This window comes from Limulus polyphemus, unplaced genomic scaffold (assembly GCF_000517525.1).
Source record: "Limulus polyphemus unplaced genomic scaffold, Limulus_polyphemus-2.1.2 Scaffold631, whole genome shotgun sequence".
NCBI classification, from domain to species: Eukaryota; Metazoa; Arthropoda; class Merostomata; order Xiphosura; family Limulidae; genus Limulus; species Limulus polyphemus.
The window spans coordinates 195228-207534 of NW_013666241.1; the positions used below are offsets into that span (position 1 = coordinate 195228).

At 33.9% G+C, this 12307-nt stretch overlaps 1 protein-coding gene across 1 annotated transcript in view; it reads left to right on the plus strand.

Annotated features, from left to right (window-relative positions):
- The window catches only part of LOC106459582, a 36610-nt gene extending 24394 nt beyond the window's left edge, over positions 1 to 12216 (plus strand). The window contains exon 6 of the mRNA XM_022386095.1: positions 11876 to 12216. Within this exon, the coding sequence (XP_022241803.1) occupies positions 11876 to 12052 (177 nt within the window). The 3' untranslated portion in view covers positions 12053 to 12216. The remainder of the gene's footprint in view (positions 1 to 11875) is intronic.
- The last annotated feature ends 91 nt before the right edge of the window (positions 12217 to 12307 follow it).

Consider the following 12307-nt stretch of genomic DNA (forward strand, 5'->3'; position numbering starts at 1 on the left):
ACAGAGTGTTTAACTTAGGTCTTTCATACTGTTTAACTTAGGTCTGACAGAGTGTTTAACTTAAGTTTGTCAGAGTGTTTAACATGTATCTTTCAGAGTGATTAACTTAGGTCATTCTGAGTGTTTAATTTAAGCCTGTTAGAGTATTTAATTTAGGCCTGCCAGAGTGTTGAACTTAGGTCTGTCAGACTATATAGTTTTGGTCTGTCAAAGTGTTTAATTTAGGTGTGTCAGAGTGTTTTACTTAGGTCTGTCAGAGTGTTTAATTTAGTTGTCTCAAAGTGTTCAACATAGGTCTGTCAGAGTGTTTAAATTAGGTGTGTCAGAGTGTTTAATATAGGTATTTCAGATTGTTTATCTTAGGTCTGTCAGATTTAACCTAGGTCTGCCATTGTGTTTAACTTTTTCTCTCAGAGTATTTAACTTAGGTCTATCAGGGTGTTTAACTTAGGTCTGTCATAGTTTAACGTAGGTGTTCCAAAGTGTTAATTTATGACTTTCAGAGTGGTCAATGTAGTTCTGTTAGAGTATTTAACTTAGGTCTGCCAGAGTGTTTAATAAAAGACTCTCAGAGTTTTTAAATTAGGTCTTTCAGAATGTTTAATATAGGTCTCTTGTAAATATTAACATAGGTCTGTAAAAGTATTTAACTTTTTTATTTAGGTCTGTCAGACGGTTTAACTTAGGTGTGTCAGAGTGTTTAACTTAAGTCTTTCAAATTGTCTAACTTATGTTTGTCAGAGTGTTTAATTTAGGTCTGTCAGACTGTTTAAATTAGGTGTGTTAGAGTGTATAATATAGGCATTTCAGATTGTTTATCTTAGGTCTGTCAGATTTAACCTAGGTCTGCCATTGTGTTTAACTTTTTTCTCTCAGAGTATTTAACTTAGGTCTGTCATAGTTTAACGTAGGTGTGCCAAAGCGTTAATTTATGTCTTTCAGAGTCGTTAATTTAGGTCTGTTAGAGTGTTTAACTTAGGTCTGATAGAGTGTTTAATTTACGTGTGTCAGAGTGTTTAACTTAGGTCTGTAAAAGTGTTTAACTGTTTGATTGATGCTTGTCAGAGTGTTTAATTTAGGTCTGTTAGAGTTTAACGTAAGTTTGTCTGAGTGTTTAACTTAGGTCTGTCAGATTCTTTAACTTTGGTCTGTAAGAGTAGTTAAATTAGATGTGCCATAGTAATTAATTTGGGTCTATCAGAAGGTTTAACTTAAGTCTGTCAAAGTGTTTAATTTAAGTCTGTCAGAGTGTTTAACTTAGGTCAGTCTGTGTGTTTAATAAAGGTATTTCAGATTGTTTATAATACGTCTGTTAGAATTAACCTAGATCTGTCATTGTGTTTAACTTTTTCTCTCTGGGTATTTAACTTAGGTTTATCAGGGAGTTTAACTTAGGTCTGCCAGTCTGTTTGATTTAGGTCTGTCAGATTCTTAAACTTTGGTCTGTCAGAGTAGTTAAATTAGGTCTGCAAAATGTTTAATTTAGGTTGTCAGAGTGGAGGATTTTTAGAGTGTTTAATTTAGGTCTCACAAATGGTTCAACTTAGGTCTGTTAAAGTGTTTAACAGAATGTTTAACTTAAGTCTGTAAAAGTGTTTAATTTAAGTCTGTCATAGTTTAACGTAGGCCCGTCAGAGTGTTTACTTTATGTCTGTAAGAGTGTTTAATTTAGGTGTGTCAGAGTGTTGAGTGTAGGTTGGTCAGAGTGTTTAATTTAGGTCTTGCAGAGTATTTAACTTAGGTCTATCATACAGTTTAACTTAGGTCTGTCAGAGTGTTTACCTTAGGTGTATTAGAGTGTTTAAGTTAAGTCATTCAGAGTGTTTAATTTAAGTCTGTCGAAGTTTTACTTAGGTCTTTCAGAGTGTTTAACTTAGGTTTGTCACATTGTTTAACTTACGTCTGTCAGACTGTTTAATTGATGTTTGTCAGTGTGTTTAACTTAGGTCTATCATACTGTTTAACTTAAGTATTTTCGATTGATTAACTTAGGTCTGTTCAAGTGTTTAATTTAAGTCTGTTAGAGTATTTAGTTTAGGTCTGCCACAGTGTTTAACTTAGGTATGTCATACTGTTTTATTTAGGTTTGTCAGAGTGTTTAACTTAGGTCTCTCGTAAATATTAACATAGTTCTGTAAAAGTGTTTAACTGTTTGATTGAGGTTTGTCGGAGTTTTTAATTTAGGTCTTTCAGATTGTTTAACGTAGGCCCGTCAGAGTGTTTACTTTATATCTGTCAGAGTGTTTAATCTAGTTGTGTCAGAGTGTTTAACTTAGGTTTGTCAGAGTGTTTAATTTAGGTTGTATGAGTGGAGGATTTTAGAGTGTTTAATTTAGGTCTCTCAGAGGGTCCAACTTAGGTCTGTTAAAGTGTATAACTTAGATCTGTCAAAATGTTTAACTTAAGTCTGTCAGAGTGTTTAATTTAAGTCTGTCATAGTTTAACGTAAGCCCGTCATAGTGTTTACTTTATGTCTGTCAGAGTGTTTAATTTAGTTTTGTCAGAGTGTTTAACTTAAGTTTGTCAGAGTGTTTAATTTAGGCTGTAAGAGTGGAGGATTTTAGAGTGTTTAATTTAGGTCTCTCAGAGGGTCCAACTTAGGTCTTGTAAAGTGTTTAACTTAGATCTGTCAGAATGTTTAACTTAAGTCTTTCAGATTTATTAAGTTAGGTTTGTCCAACCAAGTGTTTAATTCAAGTCTGTTAGAGTATTTAGTTTAGGTCTGCCAAAATGTTTAACTTTGGTATGTCAGAGTATTTAACTTGGGTCTGTCAGATTTAACTTAGGTCTGTCCAAGTGTTTAATTTAAGTCTGTTAGAGTACTTAATTTAGTTCTGCCAGAGTGTTTAACTTAGGTATGTCATACTGTTTTATTTAGGTTTGTTAGAGTGTTTAACTTAGGTCTCTCGTAAATATTAACAAAGGTCTGTAAAAGTGTTTAACTGTTTGATTGAGGTTTGTCAGAGTGTTTAAGTTAGGTCTTTCAGATTGATTAAAGTATGTCTGTCAGAGTGTTTAATTTAGGTCTGTTAGAGTTTTACTTAGGTATGTCAGAGTGTTTAACTTAGATCTGTCAGATTTTTTAACTTTTGTCTGTAAGTGTAGTTAAATTAGGGTGTGAGAAAAATTAATCTAGGTCTGTCAGAGTGAATGATTTTTAGAGTTTTTAATTTAGGTCTATCAGAGAGTTTAACTTAGGTCAGTCAGTGTGTTTAATAGAGGTATTTCAGATTGTTTATAATAGGTCTGTTAGATTTAACCTAGGTCTGTCATTAACTTTTTCTCTCAGAGTATTTAACTTAGGTCTATCAGGGAGATTAACTTAGGTCTGCCAGACTGTTTAACTTAGGTCTGTGAGAGTGTTTAATTTTGGTCTGTCAGAGTGTTAAACGTAGGTCTGTCAGACGGTTTAATTTAGGTCTGTCAGAATATTTAACTTAAGTCTAATAGAAGGGTTAACTTTGGTTTGTTAGAGTATTTAACTTAGGTCTGCCAGAGTGTTTAATTTAGGTCTGTCGGAGTGTTTAATTTATATCTCCCGTAAATATTAACTTACGTCTGTTAGAGTGCTTAATTTAGGTCTGCCAGAGTGTTTAATTTAGGTCTGTCGGAGTGTTTAATTTATATCTCCCGTAAATATTAACTTACGTCTGTTAGAGTGCTTAATTTAGGTCAGTCTTTCAGAGTATTTAACTTATGCCTCTCAGAGTGTTTAACTTAGGTCTGCCAAACTGTTTAATTTAGGACGGTCAGAGTGTTTAATTTGTTCTGTCAGACTGTTTAATTTAGGTCTGTCAGAGTGTTTAACCTAGGACTGTTAGAAGGTTTAACTTTGGTTTGTTAGAGTATTTAACTTAGGTCTGCCAGAGTGTTTAATTTAAGTCTGTCAAAGTGTTTATTTAGGTCTGTCTGTCAGAGTGTTTAATTTAAGTCTGTCAATGTGTTTATTTAGGTCTCTTACAGTTTAACTTTTGATTTTCTGAGTGTTTAACTTAGTTCTGTCAGAGTGTTTAATTTTGGTTGTCAGAGTATTTAACTTGGGTCTGTCAGATTTAACTTAGGTCTGTCCAAGTGTTTAATTTAAATCTGTGAGAGTATTTAATTTACGTCTGCCAGAGTGTTTAACTTAGGTCTCTCGTAAATATTAACATAAGTCTGTAGAAGTTTTTAACTGTTTGATTGAAGTTTGTCAGAGTGTTTAACTTAAGTCTTTCAAAGTGTTTAACTTAGGTCTTTTAGAGTTTTTAATTTAGGTCTCTCGTAAATATTAACATAGGTGTGTAAGTGTTTAACTGTAATTTAGGTCTACGAGAGTGTTTAATTTAGGTCATTCAGAATGTTTAACTTATGTCTGTCAGAGTGTTTAACTTAGGTCTGTTAAAGTGTTTAATATAGGTATTTCAGATTGTTTGTCTGTTTATCTGTTTAGGTCTATAAAAGTGTTTACCTTAGGTCTGTCAGAGAGTTTTCCTTAGAACTGTCAAATTTTATAACTTAAATCATTCAGAGTGTTTAATTTAGGTCTGTCAGTGTTTTAACTTTGGTATGTCAGAATGTATAAATTAGGTCTGTCAGAGTGTTTAACTTAGGTCTGTCAGACTGTATAATTTAGGTTTTTCCGAGTGTTTAATTTAGTTCTATCAAAGTTTTTACCTTAGGTCTGTCAGAGTGTTTAACTTCGGTCTGTCAGAGTACTTAATTTAGGTCTCTCACAGTTTTTAAATTAAGTCTTTCAGAAAGTTTTATTTAGGTCTTTCATAGTGTTTAACTTAGGTCTGTTGGAGTGTTTAAATTAGATCTCTCAGAGTTTTACTTAGGTATGTCAGAGAGTTTAATGTAGGTCCGTCAGAGTGTTTAGCTTAGGTTATTCAGGGTGTTTAAATTACATAATGAATTATGTCAGAGACTTTAATGTAGGTCCGTCAGGGTGTTTAACCTAGGTCTGTCAACGTTTAACTTAGGTCTGTCAGAGTGTTTATCTTAGGTCTGTCAGACTGTTTAATTTAGATGTGTCACAGTGTTTGCCTTAGGTCTATCAGAGTGTTTAACTTAAGACATTCAAAGTGTTTAATTTAAGTCTTTCAAAGTTTAAATTACGTTTTTCAGAATGTTTAATTTAGGTTTGTCACAGTGTTTCTAAAAGACATCAGTTAAACACTCTGACAGATCTAAATTAAACACTCTGGCAGACCTAAAATAAATACTCTGACATACAAAAATTAAACATTCTGACAGACCTAAATTAAAAACTCTGACAGATCAGAATTAAACACTCGGACAGACCTAAGTTAAATAATCTGACATACCAAAGTTAAACATTCTGATAGACGTACATTAAACACTCTGACAGTTCTATGTTAAACACTCTAACAAACCTAAATTAAACAAACTGACAGACCTAAGTTAAAGGCTGACAGACTTAAATTAAACATCCTGACAGACTTAAGTTAAACCCTTTGAGAGACCCAACTTAAACATTTACAGACAGAAGTTAAACACTCTGACTCATTTAAGTTAAACTCTAACAGACCTAAGTTAAACACTCTGTAAGACGTAAGTTAAACACTCTGGCAGACGTAAATTAAGTATACTGACAGACCTAACTTGACATACCAAAGTTATACACTCTTGCAGTCTTAAGTTAACTACTCTGACAGACCAAATTTAAACTCAAAAACATACCTAAATTAAACACTGTGAAATACTCTGATTGACCTAAGTTAAACACTCCGACAGACCTAAGTTAAACATTCTTACAGACCTAAGTAAAACGCTAACAGACCTACATTAAACTCTCTGACAGACATAAGTTAAACTCTGAGAGAACTAATTTAAACACTATGAGAGACATAAGTTAAACACTCTAAGTGACCTAATTTAAACACTGGGAAATACCTAAGTTAAACAATATGAGAGACCTAAATTAAAGACTCTGAGAGACCTAAATTAAACACTCTGAGAGACCCAAGTTAAACACTCTCCTAAGAGAGATCTAAGTTAAACATTCTGACAGTTTTAAGTTAAAGAATTTCACAGACCTAAATTAAACAGTCTGACAGACCTAAGTTAAATTCCGTGACTAACCTAATTTAAACACTATGACAGACCTAAATTAAACTCGCTGACGGACCTAAGTTAAACACGGTGAAAGACCTAAATTAAGCAATTTGACAGACCTAGTTAAACATACTGGCAGACCTACGTTAAGTACTCTGACAGACCAAAGTTAAACACTCTGACAGACCTAAGTTAAACACTGTGACGTACCTAAGATAAACAGTCTGACGGACCTAAATAAAACACTCTGGCAGACCTAAGTTAAATACTCTGACAGACCAAAGTTAAACACTTTGACAGATCTAAGTTAAACACTGTGAAAAACCCAGGTTAAACAATCTGACAGAACTAAATTAATCACTCTGACTGACCTAAGTTAAACACTCTGAAATAACTAAATTAAACTTTGACAGACTTAATTTAAACACTCTGAATGACTTAAGTTAAACACTCTGACAAATCTAATGTAAACTCTCTGACAGACCTAAGGTAATCATTTTGACAGACCTAAGTTAAATACTCTGACATACCTAAGTTACACATTCTGACGGACCTAAGTTAAACACACAGACACACCTTAATTAAACACCTAATTTAAACCATGATAGATCTAAGTTATACATTCTAATAGAAATAAGTTAAACACTATGATAAACCTAAATTAAAACTGACAGACCTACGTTAAACACTCTGAAAGACCTATGTTGAACATAGACCTAAGTAATTACTCTTCTTTCAGAATGTTCAATGAAGTTCTGTCAGAGTGTTTAACTTAGGTTCGTCACGGAATTTAACTTAGGTCTGTCAGACTGTTTAATTTAGGTCTGGGAAATTATTTACTTTTAATCTGTCAGAGTGTTTAATTTAAACCTGTCAATGTTTAACTTTGGTCTGTGAGAATGCTTAATTTATGTCTGCCAGAGTATTTAACTTAAGGATGTCTTAGTGTTTAACTTAGGGCTTTCAGATTGTTTAACTTTAGTGTTTCTGAGGGTTTAAATTAGATCTGCCATAGTGTTTAATTTAGGTCTGTCAGAGTGTTTAACTTAAGTCTGTCAGCGTGTTTAATTTAAGTCTCTTAGAGTTTTACTTAGGTCTATCAGATTGTTTAACATAGTGTTACGACGGTGGGGGTCAAGTGACGAGTATTCTAGAAGATTCGCTAGTGTGTTACGACAGCGGGGTCACGTGACGAATATTCTAGAAGATTAGCTAGTGCTTTGCGACAGCGGGAGTCAATTGTCGCTGGTAGCACGAGTTAAGTTTCTAGAACAGGCAGTATCATCGTATATAAGTGCGCTAGACAGTGAGAGAGACAGTCGCAGTCGAAGCAGTAGTGGAGACAGAGACAAGGCAGAGAGAAAGAAAGACAGCGATTACGGTCGGTGGGAACCGAGGATAGCAGACACAGAGATCGGAACTATAGTTGGCGGGGACGGACAATTAAGTCTAAGCGCGATAGAAAGTGAGTGAATTGTTGTGAACTATAGTGTGTGTGTGTAACTGTGAAAATTAAGTACATTACAAAGTTGTATTGAGGAAAGAATAAACAAGTTTTATAAAGAAAGGACTTGTATCTTAGAAGAATTAACAAACAAACATACAGAGACGTAACAATATATATTATGTTGATTTACACTTTGCTTCTTCCACACCCCATGGGGAAATTTCTATGGACACCCTTGTCAGAGTCTAAGTGTTTTCACGTCTGAAACCGATTTCTTGTTAGCCAAAATTAAGAGGGACAGAGACTATGGCTGACCATAATAATTAGGTACTACATCTCATTGTCGAGTTTTAACATATTACGGTGGGAGGTTATTGTAATCACAAAAGCAAAACAAAAATATTGTGATGACACAACGCCTTTCAAAGAAATTTTTAAGATTTTTTTATTTGTAGTTTAAGTACAAAGCTACAGAATGGGCGATCTGTTTTCTGCCCACCACGGGTATCGAAACCCGATTTCTAGCGTTGTAAGTCCACAGACATACTGCTGTGCCACTGGAAAGCAATTTTTAAAGAGGGGTTTCGTGTAATTACTGTTCTTAAGGCTTACAATGTTACCCTACATACTCTCTCGGACAACTTATGGTCTATTCTCACGCCACGTGGTGATTATGTACACCCTCTGTGAACAGAAACATGTAATCCACAGATATAGAGACTGTAATAATGCCTGGGACACCCATAATTGTTTATTGAGTATATGTAGCTTAGCGCTTAACAACAAACATACTGAACCAAACTTCAAATCACACGAAGTTGTTAAAGATAAGTTGAACTGTTTCAGTCGTCGTCGTAATCATGGAAGAGATTTTTTTGCCGGGGGGGGGGGATCCATGGGAGATAAGAATCTGTCTCTTCACCTCTCTCTCACGCCACTGTGTAGTGTGTACTAATAATGATTAATGTTTAAAATTTTACTGTAATAGAAACCACTGCTGTTGTGTTACTGTAGTTTTACTATAACAAGAAGAGAGGGGACGCTACTGTGCTGCTTTGTGACGTGTGCTTGTCAATTAAAAGTGATTGAAGCTATTGATTAACTTGTACGGTGATGTGTATTTTTACCAGGATGCAGAATTGAAGTTCGGGACAGGAATTTAGCTGATAAAGAGTTGCGTTTGAAAGATTTTTTTTGTAAAAAGAGGCAACCGTTTTATATATGCTTTCTTTAACTGTAAGGATATCACTGAATGTATCATGAACCACAATAGTGGTTCATAATAGGGATCGCAAGGAATTGCACAAAACCCAAATAGAACTTTCGGGCAAAAAGTACCTTACACAAAAGATTCAGATCAAACAACACTTTAAAACCTTTACTATTGACTGCTAAGGCTGTACACATATAGAAATGCACAAAAAAGTACGCATTTTAGACTTACAAGGGAAAGAAAATCCACCAAAACGGCCCCTTAATAATTCTTATTATTATTCTCTTGCCAGCCTACAACAAAAACAGCTTGGTATATTGCACCCAAACCTTTTGTATAATACTAAATAAGGTACTGCGAAGGTCGTAGGAGTATTGAAAAGTCGATTTGTTTCTTCTATATTTTACATAAACTAAAAAATATAATTATGGTGTAAACGATGTTATCATTACCCATTGAATTTAGCTTTATTACAAATATCAGGTGTTCCTTGAAAAAGCTTAAGTACAGTGTGAAACAGGAATTACCAGCCGATAACAGATGAACATTAGATGATTGTAACAAATACTCATAATATGAATTTTTATGACACACATTTGTAGAGTAATTACTTTAAGAGACACGAAAGTTTATTTAAAGCGGGGTTTTAGACATATATGTTTTATTTAAAAAGGCTGCTTTTCTGCTGGTAAAATGTTATACGCACTTATTGGGGGTTGTGTCTTAGTCTAGGTATATATTTGACCATTGCTGTGCATTATATATAGAGCATTTAGTTACATAGAAACTATAAATGCTTACTATATTTTCAAACAAATTTCCATGACAATCTCCAGCTGCAGGGTAACATTTTACATCTCGAACTAATGCGATCAGATAGTCAATAGCTACAGTAAATCACCATGAACTGTATCAGCTAGCTACTAGCTGTTTATTATCATTACAATGTATAAAGTTAGCTACCTTATAGTATTTCCAGCCTTGTTTCCTTACTTTTTTTACTGTCTCCATTTACAGGTTTTTAAATCCTCAATTTTTAATTTGTCTTGTTTAAATAGCAAGCAAGGTATAAACTAGAGGTGATATGCTATTCTGATAGCTCAGTTTTGTTGGCTTTAGAACTTATTGTATTAATCGTCTAAGATATTGCAAGTAATCATGCCCGAAAAAAACGAAAAACACTTTATACTGAAAACTGTAATGTCACATTTTCCTAAGACGACTAACGTTTTCACCTGACTGTTGACCATTCCCATTAGAAAGTAAAGGAGGTCGTAACCTCGAAATATTGCCTGACCTATCGATAGAGAAAACTGTTGTCTATCTTCTGGTGAATAACACAGAACAATAGGTAGCTAGAGCGAGAAGAACGTAATGACTTTCTTAACATGGCCAACGTTTTATGTTGAAAATGCAATACACCCGAATAAATGAAAAATTCTATACAAGGAGGTTTTAAAAAAACACATGGTGTATGTTGGCGTACCAGAATTGTGACAAATTTGAGTTTGATAGTGCTAATGTTCTATAGATTTTAACTAGTGATATATATGGTCATTGAAACGATTTTTTTTAACTTGAGTCATGTTTAGTAGCCTCTATAGTCATTAACTCTAATTATTAATTAGTTAATAATTTTTCAATACTAAATATTAACTAATCTTTTGTCCTGTTTCGTCTGTCATCATCCTCAGGGAAGTCCTGATTCTGTGGTGGTAGTGACCAGGATTCGATCCTGGGTCTTCTTGATAGCATAGTTGAGTGGATAGCACACTAACTTCTATATTAAGAAGACCCAGGATCGATTATAGTCTTTCTCGGGTTTTCCTTAAAGACGGCAGCAGATTTAAAGTATCAGGCAGGTGGTAGCACTGCCTGTGTAGATATAGCTCAGATTGTTCATCGAAATGATATTTTAAATATCTCCACAATAGGTTATCAGAACTTTACAATACTGTACTGCGTTTCCTTTTATAACAATATCTATGTAATGACTGAACCACATGTTCTGGGAGTGTCGGTAATTATCATAACAAAAAGTTTGAATTTCTTGTTTTTCTTTCTACTGCTACATTTTTATTACATGGTAACTTAGATATCAAAACAATGGTGTTAACCAATTTTGCTGAGGTAACATAGTTTCAAACAGAATATTCGCTTTTATAAGTATTATTAATAACTAGTAGTAATTTTAAAAAAATCATGATTCTAGTGTAAACGATGTTATAACTACCCCTTGAAGTTAGCTTTTTTACAGACATTTTATGTTCTTTTAAAAAGCTTAAGTACAGGGTGAAACGGGAATTACCAACCGATAATAGATAAACAATAAATGTTACAGTTGGAAACTCACTGTATTTAGAACTTGGTTATAAATACAGTCTATTGAAACACTGCATTAAAAAAACAAATTAACAAGTAAAGAGTAACTAAGGAAGTAAATGTGTGGATGGCTAATTATCAATCCTTTAAAAACAATGCAAACAAGATAGTAAAGAGGGTATTTGCACCATCCCTACGTAATAGCACAGGCAATAATTTACATATAGCAATATACAAAACTATTCAAGCACAATTGAGTGTAATGTATCGTATTTATGAATGTTAACATTCTACTACACTGTGCGCCTGTGTTATTATGTTGGGATGATGCAAATACTCTCCTTACTATCTTTTTTTTTTGCATTGTGTTTGAAGGATTGATATTAGCATCTCTAAATTTACTTCCTTTTTTTTAGAAAAGATTAAATGGAAAACTACTTAGTAATTAGTATCTAGTTATAAAAAAACGAATAAAAAATAGCAGCCATATTCTTCTCTCTGTCTCTTTTTCTATATACATACATACTAACGTACAAGCCCGTCAAAAATGACGGGAAACCAAAAACTATTCCGGATAAAACTAGCAATACACAAAATAAATAAACAACAGTAATGTAAAATTTCCTTTCTCAAGAACATCCTACATATTGGTGTCTTTGAATAAACGGTTAAAACATACGATGACCATGTGACTGCATACACACCTGTTCTTCTTCTGAGGAAAAGTCGTCCTCTTTCCTACAGGTAATTGGTATCTTCAGTCTGTTTTAACAAAGGCTTTTTTCGTAATAATTTCTAAACATATGTGTGCTAATTTCTTACTTATTTTTTCATAGGTGTCGATAGGGTGCGAATGCACTTCTGTGTCTTCGATCATAGGAGTCTTCCCGGCTTTCCTATTCGGATCCTACCTATCTGACGTCATAATGATGTGGATGATGTTGTGTCACACACATAACGCCATGCCTGATCTGGTAAATTTAGGAGCTACTTACGCCTATGTCAGCGATTAAATTCAACTAAAATAGGAACAGGCTATCAAAAGAGGAAGTATTATAATAGAAATACTGGAACTGGACTCGTGTAACTCACGAAGTTCAGAGACATCAAGTGTGAACGATTGACTGACTGACCGACAATAATGGCTGGAGACGGCTTGAATGGGTAATGAAGAAAAACTTTAATATAAGTGTAACATAACAGCAAATGTACAACGTTTCGACAAGGTTTTGTCATCATCAGGACTTGTACCTGATGATGACAAAACC